General features: G+C 46.5%; 1 protein-coding gene across 2 annotated transcripts in view; it reads right to left on the bottom strand.

Annotated features, from left to right (window-relative positions):
* xxylt1 (xyloside xylosyltransferase 1) overlaps positions 1-20516 on the bottom strand; it is a 48828-nt gene extending 28312 nt beyond the window's left edge. Inside the window, exons 1-2 of one of the 2 annotated variants that reach the window (XM_078410908.1) lie at positions 20015-20516; positions 12611-12758 (exon numbers count right to left, since the gene is read on the bottom strand). In XM_078410908.1, coding sequence (XP_078267034.1) covers positions 12611-12758; positions 20015-20485 — 619 coding nt within the window. In that variant the 5' untranslated portion in view covers positions 20486-20516. Of the gene's footprint in view, positions 1-12610; positions 12759-14842; positions 15226-20014 lie in introns of those variants that run through there. The other variant, XM_078410909.1, reaches the window with a different exon arrangement.
* Positions 20517-27400: the final 6884 nt, after the last annotated feature.

A 27400-nucleotide genomic window follows, 5' to 3' on the forward strand; every position in this document is an offset into this window, starting at 1 on the left:
GAAAAAACGGCAGGTCAGGTCTAGGTCAGTGGAAATTGGCAGGATGCATGATATCCTATGTTCATTCAAAGGCTCCAAACGTCTCTGACACAGAGTTCAAATGTTACTTCGCACATGGTCAGAGACAGCGAAGAAACATGGATGAAAAATGGAGACTTCTGTGAGAATTACAGTAAGCTTCATTCTATCGTGTTATGAAAGGTGTTGCTCATTTTATTTTCATTTGTTTCTTGTGGCAATGAACCAGTAAATGCTTAAAGATGTTGAGTCAGAGTGGTACAGCTCAGAAACAGGCTGGCAATTCGGCCCATTATGTTCTATCTTATGTTAATCCCATTAACCCACACCAGGACTGCAGCCTTCCAATTCCTTGGAGATTCAAGTAGTAGCATGGATGCATCACAATGCCATGAGTACTTGCCTCCACCGCCTCTCCAGGGAGCACGTTCCAGCCTCCAACCATCACGGACCCTCCAAACCTCCACCCTCTCAGCTTAAATACCTCCACCAGTGAATAACTGGTTTTACAATCTACTCCACCTATCATTCTCATCATTGTATATACTTCCCTCAGCTCCAGGGGAAATAAACCTGGCCTCTCCATTCTCTAAAACTGAACCAGTCCAACCCAGCCAACATGGTGTCCCATCTCTTCTGCACCCTCTCAAGAACAATCACAATCTTCCTCCAGCGTGGTGACCAGAACTGCACACAATTCTCTAGATGTGGCCTAACCAATGTTTTATGAAGTTGCAACATGACATCCTTTTTAGTTTTAGTGATACAGTGTGGAAACAGGCTCTTGGAACACTGAATCCATGCCAACCAGCGATCACCCATTGCTTGTCCTACACACGGGGGGGCATTTTACAGAAGACAATTAACCTCTAAACTTGCATATCTTTGGAACGAGGGAGGAAACCAGAGCACGTGGAGAACACCTGCCTGCTCTTTGTCCATGGGGACCTGCACTAGTCTCTGGCCCTCCAGTTGTCCATGGGGACCTGCACTAGACTCTGGCCCTCCAGTTGTCTATGGGGACCTGCACTAGTCTCTGGCCCTCCCCCACCACAAGATGTTTCCTTTGTGAATACTGATGAATCATTTAGATATGACCCCATAGTTTCCATCTCCTTACATGTTGTCTGTAAAAGACACTCTCTGTTCCAGGGCTATGATTTTGCCATGAATGTACTTACACACCTCCACCAGATGTACCATAATGCCACCCGCCAATGGTTTTGTATCATATCTCTTAGCTTTACTCAGTTCTTTATACTTTTGATGGATCCTCTCCATCACTAGTTACCATTACATGCTTCAATGTTTCTCTTTATCCAAGCTTCAACATCCAGGGCTGCCCATTGCTGTGACCCCCGGCTTCCACCCTGACAGAGGTTTACCAGAGTGATCCCAGGGGTGATTGGTTTCATGCATGAGGAGCGTTTGATGGCTCTGGGCCAGTACTCAATGGCGTTTAGAAGGATGGGGTGGGGGGGGATCTCATTGAAACCTGTCGAATTATGAAAGGCCTAGATAGAGTGGATGAGAAGATGTTTCCTGTGGTGGGAGACTCTAGGACCAGAGAGCACAGCCTCAGAATAAAACACCGCACCTCTAGACTGGAGATGAGGAGAAATTTCTTTAGCCAGAGGGCGGCGAGTCTGTGGAATTCACTGCCACAGATGGCTGTGGAGGCCAAGTCATTGGGTATTTTAGGGTGGAGATGGAAAGGTTCTTGATTAGTAAGGATAACAAAAGTTACAGGGGGAAAAGGCAGGAGAATGGAACTGAGAATGAAAAATAGATCAGCCATGATGGCCTAATTCTGCTCCTATGTCTTATGATATCCTTCAATACTGAAATAATGGAACCTTTGACTAACAGTGCAACAATTCCTCCCTTCTCTCTCCCACGTCTCCCCTGAGAATTCCACACCTTAGGATAATGAATTGCCAGTATTGCCCGTCCTCTAACCATGCCTCGTTGATAGCATGGGAATAATGCAGAGGTTGCAGGATCAATTTATTCCAAAGAGGTGGAAAGACTCTAAGGGGAGTAAGAGACACCTGTGGCTGACAAGGGAAGTCAGGGACAGCATAAAAATTAAGGAGAGGAAGTATAACATAGCAAAGAAGAGTGGGAAGACAGAGGATTGGGACTCTTTTAAAGAGCAACAAAAGTTAACTAAAAAGGCAATACGAGGAGAAAAGATGAGGTACGAGGGTAAACTAGCCAATAATATAAAGGAGGATAGCAAAATTTTTTTAGGTACGTGAAGAGGAAAAAAATAGTCAAGGCAAATGTGGGTCCCTTGAAGACAGAAGCAGGGGAATTTATTATGGGGAACAAAGAAATGGCAGACGAGTTAAACCGTTACTTTGGATCTGTCTTCACTGAGGAAGATACACACAATCTCCCAAATGTTCTAGGGGCTGGAGAACCTAGGGTGATGGAGGAACTGAAGGAAATCCACATTAGGCAGGAAATGGTTTTGGGTAGACTGATGGGACTGAAGGCTGATAAATCCCCAGGGCCTGATGGTCTGCATCCCAGAGTACTTAAGGAGGTGGCTCTAGAAATAGTGGAAGCATTGGAGATCATTTTTCAATGTTCTATAGATTCAGGATCAGTTCCTGTGGATTGGAGGATAGCAAATGTTATCCCACTTTTTAAGAAAGGAGGGAGAGAGAAAACGGGTAATTATAGACCAGTTAGTCTGACATCAGTGGTGGGGAAAATGCTGGAGTCAATTATAAAAGACGAAATTGCTGAGCATTTGGATAGCAGTAACGGGATCGTTCCGAGTCAGCATGGATTTACGAAGGGGAAATCATGCTTGACAAATCTACTGGAATTTTTTGAGGATGTAACTAGGAAAATTGACAAGGGAGAGTCAGTGGATGTGGTGTACCTCGACTTTCAGAAAGCCTTCGACAAGGTCCCACATAGGAGATTAGTGGGCAAAATTAGGGCACATGGTATTGGGGGTAGGGTACTGACATGGATAGAAAATTGGTTAACAGACAGAAAGCAAAGAGTGGGGATAAATGGGTCCCTTTCGGAATGGCAGGCAGTGACCAGTGGGGTACCGCAAGGTTCGGTGCTGGGACCCCAGCTATTTACGATATACATTAATGACTTAGACGAAGGGATTAAAAGTACCATTAGCAAATTTGCAGATGATACTAAGTTGGGGGGTAGTGTGAATTGTGAGGAAGATGCAATAAGGCTGCAGGGTGACCTGGACAGGTTGTGTGAGTGGGCGGATACATGGCAGATGCAGTTTAATGTAGATAAGTGTGAGGTTATTCACTTTGGAAGTAAGAATAGAAAGGCAGATTATTATCTGAATGGTGTCAAGTTAGGAGGAGGGGGAGTTCAACGAGATCTGGGTGTCCTAGTGCATCAGTCAATGAAAGGAAGCATGCAGGTTCAGCAGGCAGTGAAGAAAGCCAATGGAATGTTGGCCTTCGTAACAAGAGGAGTTGAGTATAGGAGCAAAGAGGTCCTTCTACAGTTGTACCGGGCCCTGGTGAGACCGCACCTGGAGTACTGTGTGCAGTTTTGGTCTCCAAATTTGAGGAAGGATATTCTTGCTATGGAGGGTGTGCAGCGTAGGTTCACTAGATTAATTCCGGGAATGGCGGGACTGTCGTATGTTGAAAGGCTGGAGCGATTGGGCTTGTATACACTGGAATTTAGAAGGATGAGGGGGGATCTTATTGAAACATATAAGATAATTAGGGGATTGGACACATTAGAGGCAGATAACATGTTCCCAATGTTGGGGGAGTCCAGAACAAGGGGCCACAGTTTGAGAATAAGGGGTAGGCCATTTAGAACGGAGATGAGGAAGAACTTTTTCAGTCAGAGGGTGGTGAAGGTGTGGAATTCTCTGCCTCAGAAGGCAGTGGAGGCCAGTTCGTTGGATGCTTTCAAGAGAGAGCTGGATAGAGCTCTTAAGGATAGCGGAGTGAGGGGGTATGGGGAGAAGGCAGGAACGGGGTACTGATTGATAGTGATCAGCCATGATCGCATTGAATGGCGGTGCTGGCTCGAAGGGCTGAATGGCCTACTCCTGCACCTATTGTCTATTGTCTATTGTCTAATATCAGAAGACTCCTCTATTAAACCTTTGGGTTACTCGTTATATTCCTTGTTTCAAAACAGAAATTATTCCATTGATGTGCATTTTCTCATTTGTCCTGCCTACTGAACTTAGTCTGAAGAAGGGTCCTGACCCGAAATATCACCATCCTTTTTCTCCTGACTCACTGGGTTACTCCAGCAATTTGAGCCTTTCATCTTTACTATATCTGCTCCAGGTGATTGTATCTGTACATCTAAACAACTGCTATGAGCCCTGTTGCTGCCAGCTCAGCTAAAACGCTTAATGTTTGAGTAAAACAGTGCTCAGCTGTTCATTTCCCACGGGCCACATAATCCTGATTAACCAAAACCACTTGGGTTAATACAACTCCATTATAATTACATCCATTGTTCCCACAACCGTTCCCATCCATCTAACCGTAAAATGATGACTAACTCTGGCAGACCCTGAACCACAATGACAGCATGATTCAGGAGCCAGCCACACTCTGCCTTCCTCGTCCCTACCACACTCAAAGACCCATTTCCACCTCTATTTTCTCCTCAAACTTCTTAATCTATTCACCCCTTCAGAAATGGAGAGATTTGTCTCTGTCTCTAAAGAACCGGAGAGATGGACTACTTCTTCCATCTTTTTTCCTTTAAGGCAGTCCTTTAATATTTCACACAACAACAAGCTTTTCACTGCACCTCGGTATACGTGACAATAAACTAAACTGATTTCCCTGGACTCCTAGTCATCTGCTCCATTTTCACCTGGAATGAATTGCCCCAACTGTGAAGCATCTTAAGATACTTTTCCTTCATTAAGATGCCATTTAAGTGAACGACAGTATTTGTTCTATGGATTAGGCACTCACTTGGTATAAAGTTCAATAAAAATCAGTACCATGTTTGAGTAATAGAGCTTTCAACTGCTCATTTCCCACAGAGAACACAAGTTCTGATTGAAACAGAATTCTTGGCAAATCCATTATAACGATTGGGATTAAGTGCATTTTCCCCACAGCACAAAATGATCAATCTCATTGTCAGATCAAAAACAATTTCATTATTGAAAATGAGTATTTTAGTTTTGTAGAGATAAACACAATCATTGTTATTAAATGATTAAATAGTTGCCAAGTACATTTGTGACCATTTTAAAGCTGGACAATGTTAGAGGCTGGTGGTACTCATTGGCCATGTCCACCTGCCCTTGGGAAGGAACGGTGTCACCTTCTCAAATCACTGCAGCTCTTCTGCTGAAGGACCTGCCACATGACTAATTGGTAGACAATTTCAGAATTTAGAGCCAGGAACAATGAAGGAATGGCGATTTATTTCCAAGTCAGGAATACGTCCGGCTGGGAGAGGAGTGTGGGGAGATGGAGCTGTCCCATGTTGTTCCACCTTGCCCACTTTGTGTACTGTTAGAATAGATGAGACAAGGAACTGTTGGGACCTGTGTATCAGACACATCAGGTGTCGAGCAAACCAACATTAAAGTGGTGGACAGGGAGCCAATGGAAGGCTGCTTTCTCCTGGATTGCGTTGAGCTTTGTCGTGCTGTAGCATCACATCACAAGGTCTACAGCTGTGCTGTAGCATCACATCACAAGGTCTACAGCGGTGGCCACTGCCAACAAGAGTATAACGCATCCTCCCAGCCAAGGCCCAGGTCACAACCATCTGCAGCTCACTACTGATCAGAAACTCAACCAGATCAGCTACAACTGGCTAGAAGAGCAACTCAAAAGCTGAGGTAACTGGCGGTCAATGACGCCTCTGAAAAGCACATGGCCTTGTTGGTCAGGCTCCGAATCCACAAGAACACTGCCACAAAGTGGGTGCTGGGTGGGATCAGTGCGAGGACCACTTCACTTTGGGCTCTGCCTCTCTCTCCTTTTTCTTCTGAAAATGCTGCGTGGGAAGGAGAGGGAACGCCCTGAGTGGGAAGCCTTTGCCTGGCACAGTTACACACTGACTCAGGAATGTTTGTTTTCTAATTCTTCTCAGTTGGTTTATTGTTGTGGTGGTGTCGTTTTTTTTGTGTGCTATCCAGTCGGATCAGGTTATACTATACCCAAGTACAATCAAGCCATAGACAAGTATAGCAGGTAGTGCAAAGAGGAAAATTCCAGAGTGCAGAATATCGTGTTACGGCATGTTAGAGTTACAATTACAGAGGAAAAAGTCCAAGGTGTGAAATGAGGTAGGTTGGAAGATCAGGATTACATCCCAGCTTATAGGAGGACTGGTCAGTAGGAAGGTGATGTTACTGAACTGGTGCTCCATGCTTTCAAGCTTCCGCATCTTCAGGCTATTGGGAGTAGGGGGAAGAGGGATTGACCAGGGTTGGAGTGGTCCTTAGTTATGTTGGCTGCTTTCCCGAGGCAGCATGAAGGTAGGTCAGTAATCTGAACATAAACTCTTTCACTAAAACTAGTGAAGCACAGCGAGGTGGTTCTCCCAGGGGAAGATGTGACGGCAGATGAGTTTATCTCCACAGCTGTCACTTGTTAACATGTTTTAAACTGAACCGATGAATGAAAGGAGAGCTGCTGGCATTGAGAAAATTAAATGGTGCTGTATCATTGGACTCAAATACCAGTTTTAGATTCAATGGGAAGGTATTTAAAATTACTTAAGTATATTAAATAACTATTAACTTTTAATTTTGTTTAGAAATATTCTGGTTCGCTACATTCCCACATGGGAGAGGGAAGGGAAATTATGAGCAGACCTGTACGGATGGACAAAAGATGGGGAGTAAGATGGAGCAGAAAAATATCACCTCCTCCATCTGCCAGTTTGTTAATAAATCAGAACCAGGCTAAAGACAGAGCACTCAGATGGAAAGTTATAAAAAGAGACAGAAGATGTAAAAAAAACAGACTGGCAGCAAATATGAGAAGTAATCCAGAAGTAGTCTGTGGAACTTCAAGAGGAAAATGGTTGTAGGAGGTGGGACAAGCAGATGGGAATCTGCTGCACAAGACATCGGGGAGCTGCCACACTCAATGAGCTCTAACACCAAGGAAAAGATGCAGCTGAGGTTAGCTGCAGCTGAGACAAGAACACATGCTGTAGACATTTAGGCAGTCACAGATAATCTGCAAGAGGAGTAAATCCCGTCGCCCTTTCTCCCGTCATACAGCGACCCTCCGTGGCTCCGGTATCAACATACTAGGAGCATGGAGAACCAGCTGGGAACAGACATCGCGACCTCCTCAATTCACTGTCGCACTGAACACCACATCCCCACCCGGCTCGGCCATGCCCCACAAACAATGGGTCGCCCTGAACCGGCTCCGCACAGGGGTCGGCCGGTTCAATGCCAACATGCATCATTGGGGGTTGCGTTCATCAGCAGCCTGCGTGCGTGGAGCAGACCAGCAAACAGCGCAGCACGGCATTTTCGACTGCACTGTCCTCCGTCGCCCTGGTGGAGGGGTAGACCTCACGGCCCTCGACAACAGCAGATTGCACTTGGTACAGCGCCTGGAGGGCATTACATAATTTCTGCTGCCTCAAACGCAAGAAGATAATCTGCAGCTTGAACGCCCTTCTCCAGGACTGGGAAGACAGACAAGTAAAGAGTTTACATTGCAGAGAGTGTGGGGGAAGGAGTGGACCTCTCAAAGAGCCGAGCTCAGATAGGACAAGGCCATGGTAGCCACAGTGATACCCAGCTATCAGAGGTTCTGCTGGGTGCGTTAAATGAGGAGAATTGGAGAGAGATTCAATGGAAATTTTTAATGCAGAGATAGATAGATTCCAGTCTATTTATTTACGTCAGTAAAATTCTGCAGGTGTTGAATTCTGAAACAAAACAAAGCACCCTTGGAGATAATCACCAGGTCACCTGTGCCTGGGGAGAAGGTGCTGATATTTCAGGCACACATCATTCTTCAGTCTAGCTTGTTCATGCAGGATTAAAAAATGACTGGTGTCAGATGTATTGCATAAAGCAGCACAATGCTCCAAATATCTAACTGTTCTGTTCATCCTTTGTTGGAAATAATTCATGGCTTTGGAATGTAATCTTAATAGAATTTCTAGAATTGTTGCGTCCCCATCCAATGTGAGACTCCAGTCTAGTATAACAAACCTAAACAGAGCTCAAATTAACATGGACATGGAAAAGACAAAAAATAAACTTTGGCTTGGCACAAATTGAGAAAAGTACATTTTAAACATTGGCAAATGCTTGACTAATCTACTGGAATTTTTTGAGGATGTGACAAATAAAATGGATGAAGGGGAGCCAGTGGATGTAGTGTATCTAGATTTTCAGAAAGCCTTTGATAAGGTCCCACACGGGAGATTGGTGAGCAAAATTGGAGCACATGGTATTGGGGGTTGGGTGTTGACATGGATAGAAAATTGGTTGGCAGACAGGAAGCAAAGAGTAGGAGTAAACAGAATGGCAGGCAGTGGCGAGTGGAGTGCCGCAAGGCTCGGTGTTGGGGCCGCAACTGTTTACCATGTATATTAATGATTTGGAAGAGGGAATTAGAAGCAACACTAGTAAGTTTGTAGATGACACAAAGCTGGGTGGCAGTGTGAACTGTGAAGAGGATGTTAGGAGGTTGCGGGGTGACCTGGACAGGTTGAGTGAGTGGGCAGATGCGTGGCAGATGCAGTATAATATAGATAAATATGAGGTTATCCACTTTGGTGGCAAAAACAAGGAGGCAGATTATTATCTCAATGGTGTTAGGTTCGGCAAGGGGGAAGTTCAGTGACACTTGGGTCTCTTTGTACACCAGTCACTGAAAGTTGGCGTGCAGGTACAGCAGGCAGTGAAGAAAGCTAATGGCATGTTGGCCTTCATAACGAGAGGATTTCAGTATAGGAGTAACGAGGTTCTTCTGCAGTTGTATAGGGCCCTGGTAAGACCACATCTGGAGTATTGTGTAGTTTTGGTCTCCTAATTTGAGGAAGGACATCCTTGTAATTGAGGCAGTGCAGCATAGGTTCACGAGATTGATCCTGCGATGGCGGGACTGACATACGAGGAAAGATTAAAAAGACTAGGCTTGTATTCACTGGAGTTTAGAAGGATGAGAGGGGATCTTATAGAAAATTATAAAAGGACTGGACAAGCTAGATGCAGGAAAAATGTTCCCAATGTTGGACGAGTCCAGAACCAGGGGCCACAGTCTTAGAATAAAGGGGAGGCCATTTAAAACTGAGGTGAGAGGGAACTTTTTCACCCAGAGAGTTGTGAATTTGTGGAATTCTCTGCCACAGAGGGCAGTGGAGGCCAAATCACTGGATGGATTTAAGAGAGAGTTAGATAGAGCTCTAGGCGCTAGTGGAATCAAGGGATATGGGGAGAAGGCAGGCACGGGTTATTGCTTGTGGACGATCAGCCATGATCACAATGAATGGTGGTACTGGCTTGAAGGGCCGAATGGCCTCCTCGTGCACCTATTTTCTATGTTTCTATGTAAATAGTAGTTTCCTTTGGCAACAGCAGGTAAGGTGGCTTTTGGAAATCCAGTGCAGACCTGTGATGTTCACACAGTGAGAACAAGCCAGGAAATTCTCCTCAGTTATAGAGTTACAGCGTGGAAACAGGCCCTTCGGCCCAACGTACCCACTCCGACCAATATGCCCCATCTACATTAGTCTCACCCGAGTGCTTTTGGCTCATCTATATACTAAAACTCTTGTTTGTTTGTTTGTTCCTGAACTATAGCCAAAATGGTACACAACAGCGCGACAATTTTAGGCCCACCTTACTCACCGTCGTCCCATTGGTGCTAATGGAAGAAGTTTCATTGAAATCGGTGTTATATTTTTAAAGCTATTCGCATTTTAAAGTTTAAATATATCTCCTAGGGAGGGATGGGGGGAGGGAGGATAAAGGGGGGGGTTGAGAGGGATGGAGTGGGGGGGAGTGGAGGGAGGGGGAGGGGAGGAGGGAGGGAGGGGGCAAGGGGGAAGGGGGGGAAGGGGTGCTGTATCAATGCAGGAGAGGTTTGGGCCCAACCGGTTCACTTGGCCTAGTATCCCTCTAAACCTATCCTATCCATGTACGTGTCCAAATGCATCTTAAACATTGTGACAGTCCTCAGGAGGGTGTTGCTTTTACAACAAACAGCAGCTGATAACTAAATGCAGAGGGTTTTTTAGTTTTAGAGATACAACACGGAAACAGATCCTTCGGCCAACCGAGTCCGCACCGATCCCCGCACATTCGCACTATCCTACACACACTCGGGACAATTTACATTTTTGCCAAGCAATTAACTTACAAACCTGTACGTCTTTGGAATATGGGAGGAAACCAAAGATCTCGGAGAAAACCCACACAGGTCACGGGGAGAGCGTACAAACTCCGTACAGACAGCACCCATAGTCAGGATCAAACCAGAGTCTCTGGCGCTGTAAGGTAGCAATTCTACCGATGCACCACCATGCCAATAGTGGCACGACTGCTCCGATTGCTCAGGTAGAGTTAACACGGCTTCTCACACTGCACGTTCTCACCATGAGAAGTTAGAGAAGTCAATGTTCATACCACTGGGGTGTACGCTATCCAAGCGAAATATGAGGTGCTGTTCCTCCAATTTGCGCTGGGCCCCATTCTGACAATGGAGGAGGCCCAGGACATTGACTTCTCTAACTTCAATTAGCCCTTGCTTTCCCTCTCTCTCCATCCCCTCCCCCTTCCCAGTTCTCCCACCAGTCTTACTGTCTCCGAAAAACATTCTATCTTTGTCCCGCCCCCTTCCCTGACATCAGTCTGAAGAAAGGTCTTGACCCGAAACGTCACCCATTCCTTCTCTCCAGAGATGCTGCCTGACCCGCTGCTTTCCTCCAGCATTTTGTGTCTACCATAAGAATGGTAGTTCATTGCACTTCCCTATGGGTGTTTCCGTAAATACATCACTCAGTAGTGAAACTGAAGGTCTCCAAACTTCCAGGTTATTTTCCTGTTTTTTTATGTAATATTCCCATTGTTTCATATCCTGTATTTTAAGCAGTAGGTGAGCTGAGAAATCAGTATAAGAGAGTCCCAAATGACTTAAAAATTAAAAAAATTACACATCCCCCCCAAATTTTGAACATATTAAATTTTGGTCACATTTTGATCACAAATTAGCTCAAAAGGATCATAGGTAGGCCCATTTTTTTCAGGCTGTGGTATTTCAATATGATTTAATAACTTTCAAATTTGGCCACCCATGTCACAGGTTGACGTACCCTTATTTGTGGAAACACCCACATGCAAGCTCTTTACTAAAATCTGCAACAGGTTTGTTCTGAATTAGTCATTCTTTCAAAGAAAAATACCAATTTCTTTCAGAGACGTTTACTTTCAGAAACTGAAAGGTGTAATGCTGAATTACACACAATCCACAAGTTCTCTTTGAACCAGCAATCTAACACCAATCTTTACCAAGTGTGCAGCACTTCTCTAGTTTGTTCACTTTAGTGTATTGTCACGTGTACTGAGGTACAGTAAAAAGCTTTCATTGCCTGTTAACCAGCCAGCGGGAAGACAATACATGATAACAATCAAGCCATTTACAGTGTACATGAAAAGGGAATAACGTTTAGTGCAATGTAAAGCCAGTGAAGTCTGATCAAGGATAGTCCGAGGGTCACCAATGAGGTAGATAGTAGTTCAGCACTGCTCTCTGGTTGTGGTAGGATGGTTCAGTTGCCTGATAACAACTGGGAAGAAACTGTCCCTGAATCTGGAGGTGTGCGTTTTCACACTTCTGTACCTTTTGCCCGTGGGAGAGGGGAGAAGAGGGAGTGACCGGGGTGAGACTGGTCCTTGATTAAGCTGCTGGCCTTGCTGAGGCAGCGTGAGATATAAATGGAGTAAATGGAAGGTTGGTTTGTGTGATGGTCTGGGCTGCGTCCACAATTCGCTGTAGTATCTTGCGCTCTTGGATTGGGCTGTCCTGAACAACTCTTATTATTATTTAAACTTTTCTACTGTCTATAAACTTTTGTTCTCTTCTGGTAATTGGTTATGTGAATCTGTCAAAATATCTCCACCCTTTGAACTGCTACGGATTGCCTTTCTGATCCAAGAGCCTCAGCCTTCCACAACCATTCCAGTTACATCGCCATGCAACTACATGTGGTCTATCTTGGCAACAAAGCTCACAAGACATCAACACGCCCTCCTGACATGAAACTTATGGCCACCATTCCATCTCCTCCAAGCCTGTGCGATGGCCATACACTCACCAGAGGTCAGGAGCAGTTGAGGGCAGTGACTCTGCCACTCTCTGGAATAATTCAGCTGAAGAAATAACTACCAAACATTGCAGTGAAATCCCAGCGAATAAAAGTAACCCCACTCTCAGACTTTCAGCTCATTTCCAAACGACATGCAATGAAAGTTAAATTGATGATATGTTAATACCTGCCAAAGCCACATTCACTTAGGAGAGGAGATTGTGTGAATGATTTCACAGAAGAAACATTCAGTGATTGCAGGATATTTCTACCGCCACTGCTCAGACAACACACACAGGTTTACCTGCTGGCATGATTCTGTGCATGGCCACGGACAGGAAGAAAATGGAATCACTGTAGTAAGCTCCAGCGCCGGCACTGAACAGCTGCTGCATCGGTTCAACCACAGGGAATAGCTTGTGGGTCATGGTGTCCACGTCATGGAAGGTGAGCTGTCACACAGAGTGCAGAGAGGGTTAGTTTACTTTATTGTCACATTTGTTGTACAGTGAAAACGCTTTTGTTGTGTGCTGACCAGTCAGCGGAAACATATGACGTGCACATAGGCAAGCAGAAGGCAGAGAAACATAATGAGGCAGAAACCTTGGTGCCCCTGAGGACCTTTGTCTATAGATTCCATTCCCTTCTTGCATCTTGACACTAGCTCAACATCAGCATGGAGGTGCTGCTCGTTATGGGGTCACTGCTCTGCTGTGATCGGGGGAATGTACCGATATCTGCAATCGTTCAATGCAAGCAGGTTTTTATTTATCGACATTATAAATTTAATTCTGCTTTTATGCAGAGACAAATCACTGGTTAGGAGTGGTTAGGAGTGACCAAGGTGCAATCCTGCCCCCTCCACACGCACACGATCCTGTGGATGTTCCAGTTTCCACGCTGGTCCCCAGGATATACTGGATGTTGGCTGAGGTTAAATGCGGTCAGATGATGGGACAATCAGGCGTGTGAAGATGTGAGAGCAGAGGGGTAACAGGGAAACGTGGACGAGCAGTTTGACGACATTGTTCTGAAAGCTCAAGCCAACAGGACAGGCTGCACAACCTCCTCCAAACTTGGATCTGGATCACGTGCAGGCAGAGGAGAGTAGGTTATCTTGGCCACATGGTCGGCATGGATATAGCGGGCCGAAGGGCCTGCTTCTGTGCTGTACTGCTCTAAAATACCAGATGCAAATAATGTGGCCAACTTGATAAAGCCTCAAGTTTCAAAACCTGAACCAACAAAAATAGGATAAGTATCTCAGGCTGTCAGCTGAAGCACCACAGACAATGTGGACAAAGATTTGTGGTGCAGTCTTTCATAGGTTTGAAGATCAAAAGCAAAGTGGTGTTAAAACATTCCAGAGAACTTTAGAGGGGGGAGATTTAGGAAGAGATTTATTTAAAGGAAAAAGGAAGAGGTTAGGATAAGACCCCCCGAGCTCAGACAGCAAGCATCTGAAGGTTTGACCAACAGGGGAGTGATTACCATCCAACATATATTCATAGAGCCATACAGCGCAGAAACAGGCCCTTCGGCCCACCTTGTCCGTGCTGACCAAGTTAGAATACGGGGCTGGTCCCATTTTCCTACATTTGGCTCAAATCCCTCTAAATCCTTGCATCTGTCCAAATGCCCTCTAAGTCATAATTGTATCCACGTCTATCGTCTCCTCTGGCAGCTCATTGCAGACACGGACTATCCTCAGTGAAAAAGGTGCCCCTAATGTCCCTTTTAAATCTCCCTTCTCATCTTAAGTCTGCTCCCTCTAGTGTTAAAATTCCTGTACCCTGGGAAAAAGACAATGAGTGTTCACTTTATCCATGCCCCTCAAGATCTTGTACACCTCAATAAAGCCAGCCCTCAGCCTCTTACACTCCAAAGATAAAAGTCCCAGCCTATCCACCCTCTCCCTGTAACACGCCCGCAAGCCCAGGTAACATCCTGGTGAATCTCTGCTCCTGCCTTTCACTTTGTAGCTGGGCAACCAGAACACCTTTCTTATTGGCACAATTAGAAGACGTGGATTTTATTGTACTCTGAACTCTGCACAAACAAATGCACGCGAGCCCTTCAATTAATGAGGATGAAGAGACAGTGGAACTTTGCGTGAGCTCGGCAGCTGAAGAATAGTCAGTGCAGGCTCTGGGAATGGATCAGGGAATGACCTTTCCATATTCTGATCCCATGTTTCATGCCCGATTGCAGCAACAAACTTCAGACAAAAGGCATGAGAAAGACTTTCCACTGCTGAAGGGCAGGGATTCACTGTAAAATAATCCCGTCTCCAAAACTGAGCCATAACAAATCAGCATCTTGCAATGCCAACTGTATTCAATAGATCAAAAACTTACTCTGGTCAATGACTCTATTCAGGAAATCTATTTACTGACATTTCCAGTAACATGTGGATACCCAAAATAAATGCAAAACTGAAATGAAATCTAGTCAATTCAAGCAGGGCATCCCCTGCAAAACGTTGAGGTGTGCGGCAGGGGAGAGGAGCAGGACAACATTTAAACTCATTTCAAACCTCCAGTGTGGTTCCACTTCATCAACTCTCATCAAACTGGTCAGTGGTTCCTAAAGTTACGCAGCACAGCAACAGGCCCTTCAGCCCAACTTGTCCATGCTGACCAAGATACCCATCTAAACTAGTCCCATTGGCCCGGATTTGAGCCATATCCTTCTGAAACTTTCTTTTAAACATTGTAATGTTACCCGCCTCTACAGTTTTTCCCCCCATTACTCCTTCCATAAACCCAACACTTTATGTGGAAAAACTTGCTTCTCACATTACTGTTACACTTTTCTCCTCCCACCTTCAATCCCAAGTCCTCTAATATGAGAATCCCCTACTGGGTAAAAGACTGACCATCCATCTAATCTACACCCTTCTTTAAGTCTCCCCTCAGCCCCCTACACTCCAAGGAAAACAGTCCCAGCCTATCCAATCTCTCGTGTAGGAAAGAACAGATGTTGGTTTAAACCGAAGATAGACACAAAATGCTGGAGTAACTCAGCGGGGCAGGCAGCATCTCTGGAGAGAAGGAATGGGTGACGTTTCAGTCGAGACCAATCTTCAGATTGAAGTCTGAAGAAGGATCTCAACCTGAAACGTCACCCATTCCTTCTCTCCAGCCTCTCCCCATAATGCAAGAGCATCAGTCTAGGTAACATCCTGGTGAATCTTTCCATTGTAATGACATCTTTACATTGTCAGGGGTTATGGGGAGAAGGCAGGAGAATGGGGTGAGGAGGGAGAGATAGATCAGCCACAATTGAATAGTGGAGTAGACTTGAGGGGCCGAATGGCCTAATTCTTCTCCTATCACTTATGATCATTCCTATTGCACACACGGTACTCCGTGGTCTTAGCAACAATTTGTACATGACAGTTGTAGCAAATCTTAATCAATGTCCTAATAAAGTGGCTGAACAACTGCCAAGGAGTTGCCACACTCGTGGTTCAACACCTCCTTCACCCTGCTTCCCCCTCCATGCACCCCTGCAGCCCAGCTCTCTGCCTGGTGGCACACGTGGGTAGATCACGAGGCCCAGCGCCAGGCGAAGCCCCGTCACTGACCACCTCTGGCAGCCCCCACTGTCCAAAGCAAGTGTCACTGTTTACATTTCTTGTACTCAAACATTTAAAACCAGGTCAATTGGATTTAAGTAAATCAAATCTATTAAAACAATTAGTTTAATTAAACTACAATAAACCACGATGAATTGAGAGCCCCAACCTGAACGTCACCTATCCATGTTCAGAGATGCTGCCTGACCCGCTGAGTTACTCCAGCACTTTGTGAAACGTCACCTATCCATGTTCAGAGGTGCTGCCTGACCCGCTGAGTTACTCCAGCACTTTGTGAAACGTCACCTATCCATGTTCAGAGGTGCTGCCTGACCCGCTGAGTTACTCCAGCACTTTGTGAAACGTCACCTATCCATGTTCTCCACAGATGCTGCCTGAACCGCTGAGTTACTCCAGCACTTTGTGAAACGTCCATGTTCTCCACAGATGCTGCCTGACCCACTGAGTTACTCCAGCACTCTGTGAAACGTCACCTATCCATGTTCTCCAGAGTTGCTGCCTGACCCGTTGAGTTATTCCAGCACTCTGTAAAATGTCACCTAACCATGTTCTCCAGAGATGCTGGCTGACCTGCTGAGTTACCCCAGCATCGGTGTCTTTTATTGTAAAGCACCACCTGTGTGTATGGAGTTTGTACGTTCCCCCTGTGCCCGCGTGGGCTTTCTCTGGATATTACGGTTTCCTTCCACATCCCAATGACATACAGGTTTGAAGGTTAATTGGCTTCTGTAAAATTGTCCCTAGTGTGTAGGATAGAACTAGTGTAAGGTGCTCACTGGTCAGTGCGTATTAGTTGGCTGTTTCCAAGCTGCTTCTCTAAAGTAAAGTAAACACCTGCAGGTCCTTGTGTCCACAAATTAATTGTTTCACGTTCTGCTTTGTCCCCGGCACAATCAGAGCTGGGTGTGTCTCTGATTTGCACTTTGCATTGTGTGGTCAGAGGGGTGAACCAGGGTCCCACAGAAATCTGCGGGCATCAGAGTTCCCTCGGCAGCCTGCCAAAGTTGACGTCTGCTCTGATGTATCTCCCTCTGTCCAACAGCACCATCCAGTGTTCAAGCACAGCATCCAACACGGCGAGTACAGGTAGGAAGAGGTTAAAGGCAACAGATTAAAGTCCAACACACAACAGGCAGCCAGCAGTCAAAGGCAACAGATTAAAGTCCAACACACACAAACTAAACCACCAAAGGTTGAGAGCTGATTGTCAGAATGCTCCGTCATTTTCCCAGGGTAAAACATTCTAAACTAGAGGGCATAGGCTTGCAGTGGGAGAGGAGAGATTTATGAGGGATCTCAGGGCAACCTTTTCACTCAGAGGGTAATCCAAATCTGCAATGAGCTGCTAGAGCAATCAATAGAAATGGATAGAATTACAAAATGTTAAAAGACATGAGCAGATATATGCAAGTGCAGGGTTTAGAGCACAATGGGCCAAAATAAGGGACTCAGCGGGTCAGGTAGCATCTGTGGAGGGAATGTTTCAAGTCGGGACCCTTCTTCTGACAATTCCTGCAGCATTCTGTGCTTTGCAATTGAACAGGAGAGTCGGGTATCCAACATATAATTACATATCCACAGTCACTAAACATTGCTCTAACCACTGACAAAGTAACATTTGAGAATGGGCGGCACGGTAGCGCAGCGGTAGAGTTGCGGCTTTACAGCGAATGCAGCGCCGGAGACTCAGGTTCGATCCTGACTACGGGTGCTGTACTGTACGGAGTTTGTACGTTCTCCCCGTGACCTGCGTGGGTTTTCTCCGAGATCTTCGGTTTCCTCCCACACTCCAAAGACGTACAGGTATGTAGGTTAATTGGCTGGGTAAATGTAAAACATTGTCCCTAGTGGGTGTAGGATAATGTTAATGTGCGGGGATCGCTGGGCGGCACGGACTTGGAGGGCCGAAAAGGCCTGTTTCCGGCTGTATATATATGATATGATATGATATGATGAATAACTCCTGCAGTTTAGAGCAAAACCGTGTAAGAATAGAAATCATTTCATAATCTGAAACTTTTAAACGTGCACAAAACGCCCTTCCAAGTATGTAACTTTTAAGCATAGCACCAATGCTATCTATGAATTTGTTGGCCGAATCACGGGTGGAGATCAGGCAACAAACAGGTGGAGACAGAACACCTAGTTGACTGGTGGCACAACAAGAAGCTCACGCTCAACGTCAACACGGTCTCCAGGACCGGACAATGTTTCCCCCTCTACCCTCAAGCTCTGTGTAGAACAACTGGCACCAGTCTACGCAGATATTTTCAACCAGTCCCTGCAAACCTGTACTGTCCCTGCCTGCTTCACAGTCTCCACTATTGTTCCTGTACCCAAAAAGACAAGGATCACTGGTCTTAATGATTACAGGCCTGTCGCACTGACGTCTGTATTCATGAAGACCCTTGTAAGATGTGTGCTGGCCCACCTGAAAAATATCACAAACCCCCTGCAGTTTGCATACCGGGCCAATAGATCAGTGGATGACGCAGTCAACCTAGGCCTGCACTTCATCCTCCAGGACCTAGACTGCCAGAACCCCTATGCAATGATTTTGTTTTGTGGACTTTAGCTCTGCATTTAACACCATTGTGCCAGAGCTACTACACTCCAAACTCTCCCAGCTGACTGTGCTTGAACCCCTCTGTCAGTGGATCATCAACTACCCGACAGACAGGAAGCAGCATGTGAGGTTGGGCAAGTACATCTTGGACCTGCAGACCCTCAGCATAGGAGCACTGCAAGGCTGCGTACTCTCCCCTCTCCTTTACTCTCCCCACCCCAACGACTGCACCTCCCCAGACTCCTCTGTCAAGCTTCTCAAGTTTGCGGACGACACAACCCTGATTGGACTGATCTAGGATGGGGAGGAATCTGCCCACAGACAGGAAGTGACATAGCTGGCGCCCTGGTGCCATGCAACAACCTGAAGCCTCAATGCTCTTAAGACGGTGGAACTGATTGTAGACCTCACTCACCACAACTTCAACAGTCACAGACCAAAACTGAACACAATACTCCAGAAACAGAATAGAAGTAAATCATGAGTAGGAAGGAACTGTAGATAATGCAGATTCATGTTTCAAATAAAACACCCATAATCTTAGAATGTTTATATCACTGATATAAATTTTACTTTTTATTCAAAATTCAAGTAGTTTTAAAATTTTCAATTCTCCATCATGAGAGCAGGATGAGGCGACATGTACATGGGTATGATTTAGAAGTCATAGTTTTGAGGCGAGAAGGGGAAAGTTTTATGTTGTACAAGGCAGTTTTTTTTAACTGGAAGGGTGGTGGGTGCCTGGAACGCACTGCCTGGGGCGGTGGTTGAGGCAGATGCGATAGTGGTGTTTAACAGGCTTTTAGATCAGTACTTGGATATACCGCCGTGAGGTGGGGTGGGGTAGAACAATGGGGACTCGGCGAGGAGGATGGGGGGGTGCCGTGAAGGGGGAAAGGGGCAACTTGGTGGAGGACGGGGAATTTGTAACTTTGTAAGTGCCCTTTACGGGTGACTATTGCATTCCTTGGCAAGATAGGGAAGCAAAGAATTTCACTGTGACTTGTCACATGTGCCAATAACGTTTTCATTCATTCATAATTGGACATGAATTATGCACAGGTGAAGGTTAGTGCAGGCAGCATCTGTGGAGAACATGGATAGGTGACGTTTCACAGAGTGCTGGAGTAACTCAGTGGGTCAGGCAGCATCTGTGGAGAACATGGATAGGTGACGTTTCACAGAGTGCTGGAGTAACTCAGCGGGTCAGGCAGCATCTGTGGAGAACATGGATAGGTGACGTTTCACAGAGTGCTGGAGTAACTCGGCGGGTCAGACTCAGGCAGCATCTGTGGAGAACATGGATAGGTGATGTTTTGGATCGAGACATCAGGGTCTCCATGTTCTCCACAGATGCTGTCTGACCCACTGAGTTACTCCAGCACTTTGTCTTTTTTGTGTAAACCAACATCTGCAGTTCCTTGTGCCTACATTAGTTTACCCCAACCTGGCAACATCACGGTGAGCAGGGACGCTGTGGGCCGAGGGACCCGTGCTGCTGTTGCTGTTGCTGTTGCTGTGAGAGGCGCTGCCGCGGGTACCTGCCAGGGGAAGGTGGCGGCCCGCAGCTGCTCCCGGACCAGCGGCTCCCCCAGCCGCTTGCTGGCGGGGTCGGCCACGAAGTGAAGGTGGAGCTGCTCCCCGTCCCGCAGTTCTGCCCGCTCCGCCATCGAGCGCACGGCCACGGCCAGCCTGGCCCGGAGAGCGGGGTTCCGGTCCGCCTTGGTCAGCATCATCAGGACGTGGAGCTGCTCGGCCCCGGGCCCCAGGCTGCTGCCCCCGACCCCCGGCTGCAGGGCCCCGACCCCCTGCCTCAGGCTGCCCCCCACCCCCAGCTGCCCGCCGCCTCTGCCCGCCTGGCCCAGCCTGCTGAGGCGGCGTGTGGTGCTGGAGAAGCTGTGGCGCTCCGAGCCCAGGTAGTAGAAGGCGCACACGGCCAGAGCGGCGGCGCACACCAGCGCTGCCTGGGCCCAGCGCGGCGGCAACAGCGGCGTCCGCACACACGGCGCCATCTCCCGCCCGCCCGCCCGGCCGGCCAGGGGACACCTGGGGGCCGTACCCGCACACACACCGCCCTCCCGCTCCCGCCCGCAGCGGCCGCGCACAGCGCCCCCTCCCGCCCGCCCGCACACACGGCGCCATCGCCCGCCCGCTCGCCCAGTGGACGCCTGGGGGCCACAGCCACACCCACACCGCGCTCCCGCCCGCAGAGGCCCCGCCGCGCATAGCGCCCCCTCCCGTCCGCACACACGGCGCCCTCGCCCAGGGGACGCCACACCCACACCGCGCTCCCGCCCGCAGAGGCCCCGCCGCGCACAGCGCCCCCTCCCGTCCGCCCGCAGAGGCAGCGCTCCCTCCGCGCACAGCGCCCCCTCCCGCACGCACACCCACCACCAAAGATACTAGAGGAGCAAGATGGACCACTCCGTTGTAATCGCCCACACTGAAGTGTAGTACGCAACGGAGCGGAATAGCCGCCATTTTAGTAAGCAAACCCCGCCGCCCGCTCTGCCTCTCGCAGTGTAATCAGTGTTGTTGTTGGGGGGGGGGGGGACAGTATGTGTGATGACACCATTAAAATGCAGAATATATCTCATCTATCAACTCACATTTTTAATTTAAAAAAAAAATGTTTTCCCCCTGCTTAATTTCTTTGATTTTATTATTTCTTACTGTTTCTGCCCATTTCCCTCCCATCCTCCCCCCTCTTTTGTGCAGTTCCCCTTGTATTGCTCAAACACACACCCTGCACAAATTTAACTTATACTAGAACAAGTGGACCCATTGGGCCCATTCCTCATAGTGGGGGGGACAGGGAAGGGGAGAGGGTGTCACTGAGCGGGCCCAGGACTCAAAGCCTCTCCTGTATTGGTGTAGCACCCTCAACCCCCTCCCCCACACTCAATCCCCCTTATCCCCCCATCTCCCCCCACTAACCCACTCCATCTCCCCTACCCACCCCCACTTGCCCTTTCCCCCAGCCCCACTTGCCCCTCCCCCAGCCCTGTCTCCACCTCCACTCCGAATGCATACCTGGAGTCTGTGTAGATGTTGATAAATTTGCCCTTGGCTAGAATGCATGCCCAAGTTAGCACAAAGAGTTCAGTTTGTTGTGCTGAGAGGGGTTTTTGAAATCGTCAATGCTCCGGTGGCTATGTCAAAAATGTTAATGGATTAATTATAAATGTCAGGTTAGGATTATTTAAAAGTGTAAACTCGTACCTTCTCAATCGTGCCTGGGTGAGGTATTTGGTTTGGCCCACATTCATTAATGCAGCTACACAAGCATGTAATCCAGGCAAGGTCTGGGTGCATTGGGGGTATCCGCGAGCTACTGCATCTAACCTGACCGAAAAGTATGCCACCGGTCGTTTGATATCGCTGCCTCCGCTTTTCCCCTGTCTTTCCTATCCTCCTCTTCTTCGGATTCTGTTCCCGCACCTGCATCTTCTTGGTCTCGTGCCCTTACTTCTCCCCTGGCTTCCCCGGTTGGAATTTGGGGGTATAACGGAGCCACTAATGGTGCCTGTATTTCACTAAGGGGACTGGCACCTACTGGTGGGGCATATGGAGGAGCGGAGGTCTCCTCCATGTGGGACCCTCCTCATCTTCACTAGCAAAAAGGGTTGTCATGCCAGACATAGGGTCGACGGAGGATTTACTGGTACCAGGTTTTTTCTTAACTTCAAATTGTTTTGGTTCTGAACTCTTTTTATCAATGCTCCGAGCGCGCTCTTTTTTAGGGGTTTTTTCTGCCCACGGACACTATCTGGAGCACCTTCCATTCTTTCATAGTTCCATCCTTATTTCTCTACTCAATCCCCTTCTCACATGCATTATCCATCCAACTACTCTCTCTTATCGCCTCCCTCTTCTTTTCTGCCTCACTCTTCCATTCTTTTTCCATTTCTTTCCTGCTTTTTCCCAAATTGACATTTCTGCCCTTTTAACAGTTTCTACATCCCATGTTCCTTCAACTGGCCCGGACTCGTCACACAAACGTTTGGTTAACTTATAACTTCTAGAATCATTATTATAACACATGTGTTGCACGGGCGTTCCCCTGTCACTCTTATCCAAATTATTCCTCATCTTAATTTACGACAAATCTTTTGAGTTTGCTATAGCCAATTGCCGACTAATTTCCCAGTAGCAAAAATCTCTTAATTAACGACAAACCTTTTGAGTTTGCTATATCCAATTGCCGACTACTTTCCCAGTCGCAAAAATATCATAATTAATGTTAGAAACATAGACATAGAAAATAGGTGCAGGAGTAGGCCATTCGGCCCTTCGAGCCTGCACCGCCATTCAATATGATCATGGCTGATCATCCAACTCAGTATCCTGTACCTGCCTTCTCTCCATACCCCCTGATCCCTTTAGCCACAAGGGCCACATCTAACTCCCTCTTAAATATAGCCAGTGACTGGTGTACTTTCAATGACTGGTGTACCACGACACCCAGGTCTCGTTGCATCTCCCCTTTTCCTAATCGGCCACCATTCAGATAATAGTCTGCTTTCCTGTTCTTGCCACCAAAGTGGATAACCTCACATTTATCCACATTATACTGCATCTGCCATGCATTTGCCCACTCACCTAACCTATCCAAGTCACCTTGCAGTCTCCTAGCATCCTCCTCACAGCTAACACTGCCCCCCAGCTTCGTGTCATCCGCAAACTTGGAGATGTTGCATTCAATTCCCTCGTCCAAATCATTAATATATATTGTAAATAGCTGGGGTCCCAGCACTGAGCCTTGCGGTACCCCACTAGTCACTGCCTGCCATTCTGAAAAGGACCCGTTTATTCCTACTCTTTGCTTCCTGTCTGCCAGCCAGTTCTCTATCCACATCAATAATGAACCCACAATACCGTGTGCTTTAAGTTTGCATACTAATCTCTTATGTGGGACCTTGTCGAAAGCCTTCTGGAAGTCCAGATATAACACATCCACTGGTTCTCCCTTATCCACTCGACTAGTTACATCCTCGAAAAATTCTATAAGATTCGTCAGACATGATTTACCTTTCATAAATCCATGCTGACTTTGTCCAATAATTTCACCACTTTCCAAATGTGCTGCTATCCCATCTTTAATAACTGACTCTAGCATTTTCCCCACTACCGATGTTAGACTAACTGGTCTTACCTTCGTTGTCTGTTTCTAAGGATCTCAGCTGAAACCAGGTCTACCTCCTGACGAGGGACCACAGTGTTCCCGGGAGCTTCTTTGGAAGGTCGGTCTCAAGGGATCCGACTAGAGCACAATTTTCTCCCCATCCAGTCCCGGTTACTCTGCAGCCTCATACTCAGTCATCTGTTGTTGGTTCCAGCGAGATCCTGCCGACTACGCCAATGTTAAAGTTTGGTTCTTAAAACAGACAACACAAACAGTTAAAGATAAATAATAATAATAATAATATTCATTTATTGTCATTGCAACGAGTACAACGAAATTAAAAAACAGCCAATCCTGACGGTGCGTACAAACATATATGCAATAAATGCAAAAACAAATAAATACATAAATACAATTAAATTAAGTATTTATTTGTTTTTGCATTTATTGCATATATGTTTGTACGCACCGTCAGGATTGGCTGTTTTTTAATTTCGTTGTACTCGAAGCTTTAATTATCGTCAGACGGGAGTGTGGGGACCAGTGCCAGGGCCTTCTTAACGCATGGGCCTGATGGGCACTTGCCCGGGGCCCCACGAGCATAGGGGCCCCATTTTATCGACCATTTACATTTTTATTCCTGTGAGTAGTTGTCGTAGGGGCCCCAGTACACTGCTTTGCCCGGGGCTCATAATGCTGCAAAGACGGCCCTGACCAGTGCTAAGGATGTATGACCATACTTAGCATTCCCCGTGCTTCCACTCAAAGATACAGCATTTTTGCAGCATTTTTATACAGAATTTGCAGCAAGAATGTTTAACACAACATTTCCTTCCAATCAATCACATTGTATTGGAACACAATATACGTCACCCTACAGTCATAAAATATTCCACACAATAAGTCATTAGTCGAAGGTAAGAATCTTTATCATACCACAGAAGGTCCTGTTTTATACACTCCCACAAGTAGTCAACAGTTAACCACATCCTAATCTTAACGAGAGCATTGTCCATCGTCTTTCCCAGACATTCTTCCCAGGCATAACAGTATATACCGCTCTACAGGCTTTAGGAATCACATTGTTACATCCTGCCTGGTGCAATTTTACAAACATCAGCTATTCGGGAGCCAAAGTTCAGGCTCATCCTGTTCATTCATTCTGCCATTTTATTATTTCTGTGGTTTCCAAGGATTGTAAGTTTCAGCTACCAGACACATCCTTACGAGCAATTAGCATTCTTCCACTTTCAACAATATAGAAGCCCCCAAAGCATACAAGCAGGTTTGCAGACAATGGCCAAGCATCACTTCATGCAAAGTTAATAGCCATTAACTCTTTCAGAATCATCAGAGTTGTAAATACTCAGTTATGGTGTGTACTAGTTGGGGTTGGTGAATTTTAGGACAGGAAGTAAATCAGAGGGTTTGGAGATTGTAAGCAAATGAGGGCAAGGTAAAGCATCTAGGATGCTTTATTTTATAGAGCAGATTTGAGGGTGCAAATAACATGCTCCTGTTGCTATTGTTACATTTTCATGTTAAGTGAAAACTCTTTGTCAGCTGTTTCCTTCATTTTGGACAAATCATCTGATATAACTTGCAAAGTTAATTACAGCAATGAAAGACATGGGTTTGCAAGTTGTCTAAATTCAGGGCTGGGAAAGGTATGGTCCAGTCTCTATGAACGGCCGCTCTCAGACAAGAGTGGTCTGAGCCAAGGAAGCCAAGAAATTTCCAGAGTAAAATCGAAACCCACACAATCCGAGCAAGAACGTGCAAACTCCACACAGACAGCACCCCAGGTCAGGATCAAACCCGGGTCGCTGGCACTGTGAGGCAGAAGCTCTACCTGCTGTTCCACCGTGCCATCCAGAGTACTCAAGGAGGTGGCCCTAGAAATCGTGGATGCATTGGTGATCATTTTTCAATGTTCTCTCGACTCTGGATCAGTTCCTGCGGACTGGAGGGTAGCCAATGTAACTCCACTTTTTAAGAAGGGAGGGAGAGAGAAAATAGAATTATAACAGAAACAGTTAGCCTTACATCAGTGGTGGTGAAGATCCTGGAGTCGATTATTAACGATGTCCAAAGACGTACAGGTATGTAGGTTAATTGGCTGGGTAAAATGTTAAAAAAAAAATTGTCCCTAGTGGGTGTAGGATAGTGTTAATGTACGGGGATCACTGGGCGGCACGGACTTGGAGGGCCGAAAAAGCCTGTTTCCGGCTGTATATATATGATATGATGATGTTATAGTAGCAGAATTGGAAAGCAGTGACAGGATCGGTCAAAGTCAGCATGGATTTATGAAGGGGAAATCATGCTTAACTAATCTTTTGGAATTTTTTGAGGATGTAACAAATAGAATGGATAAGGGAGAGCCAGTGGATGTGGTGTATCTGGACTTTCAAAAAGCCTTTGACAAGGTCCCACACGAGAGATTAGTATGCAAAATTAGAGCACATGGTATTGGGGTAGGGTATTGACATGGATAGAGATCTGGTTGGCAGACAGGAAACAAAAAATATAGTTTAACGGGTCTTTTTTAGAATAGCAGGCAGTGACGAGTGGGGTGCCGCAAGGCTCGGTGCTGGGACCCAATACAATACATATTGTATGTATTGCAATATATATTAACGGTTTAGACAAAGGAATTAAATGTAACATCTTCAAGTTTATAAATTCACCTGTCTCTGACTGTGAGGGACCTACATTCGTCTTCACTAATCTTTTCCTTTTTACATACATAAAGAAACTTTTAGTCAGTTTCTATATCCCCCCTAAGCTTTCTTTCATGCGCTTTTTCCCCTCTCTTAATTAACCCCTTTGTCCTCCTCTGTTGAGTTCTATATTTCTCCCAGTCCTCTGGTTTGCCGCTTCTTCTGGGCAATTTATACGCCTCTTCCTTGGATTTAACTTGGATAGATAGATAGAAAGATAGTTGGAGATATCGAGAGATAGATAGATGGAAATAATTGTGATGTGCTGGAATGATTTGGTATTGGTCCCATGAGTAGGTCTACTAGTGAGAGTTAGTGTGAGCCCCGAGCCCACCCTCCACAGCACAGTGAGGCTATAACTCATACACCCACTGTTAATGATGGCAGGCATGTCGACTCGAGCAGTCCTGGAGTAACTAGGTCACACACATTGTGTACAAACGTGACACCCATAAAACACTCCATAAAGTGCCGCAGCTGTGGCAACAGAAACTCAGCGCAGAGAGTAATGAAATCCAAAGTGTGTGGGGCCGACACCCAAACTACTTGCATCCAGTCAAATACTTTATAAATCACAGATCCCAGAGAGCTAACTGGTTCTCCTGTGAGGTCTGAAGCAGTTCTGGACATCCCCCTGCACCACATTGCCAGTTGTGCGCTGGGTTTATGAAGTGTTGGAGGATTCGCCCAAATGCTGTAACTTCCAGGCACTGACCCGGCCTAAACAGAATGGCCATCCAGCCACGAGCCCAAGCCCTCCACTGCATCGTTACTGGGAATGCTGCAGTTGTGGCCACGCACGTACCTTGTCAACCACACCGATTCTGAAATATTTCCTCAACAAATGAAGGCATTTGTTAGCTGAAGCACTGACTCCACAACACATGTAGTTTTGAGGCTGAGCTCTGCCACAACACTGCCAGGAGTTTAGTTTAGTTGAGTTCAGAGATACAGTGCGGAAATAGGCCCTTCGGCCCACCGTCCGCACCGACCAGCGGTCCTCGCACACTAACGTTACCCTACACACACTAGGGACAATTTTACATTTATACCAAACCACTTAACCTACAAACCTGCAC

Source organism: Rhinoraja longicauda, chromosome 13, assembly GCF_053455715.1.
Source record: "Rhinoraja longicauda isolate Sanriku21f chromosome 13, sRhiLon1.1, whole genome shotgun sequence".
NCBI lineage: Eukaryota > Metazoa > Chordata > Chondrichthyes > Rajiformes > Arhynchobatidae > Rhinoraja > Rhinoraja longicauda.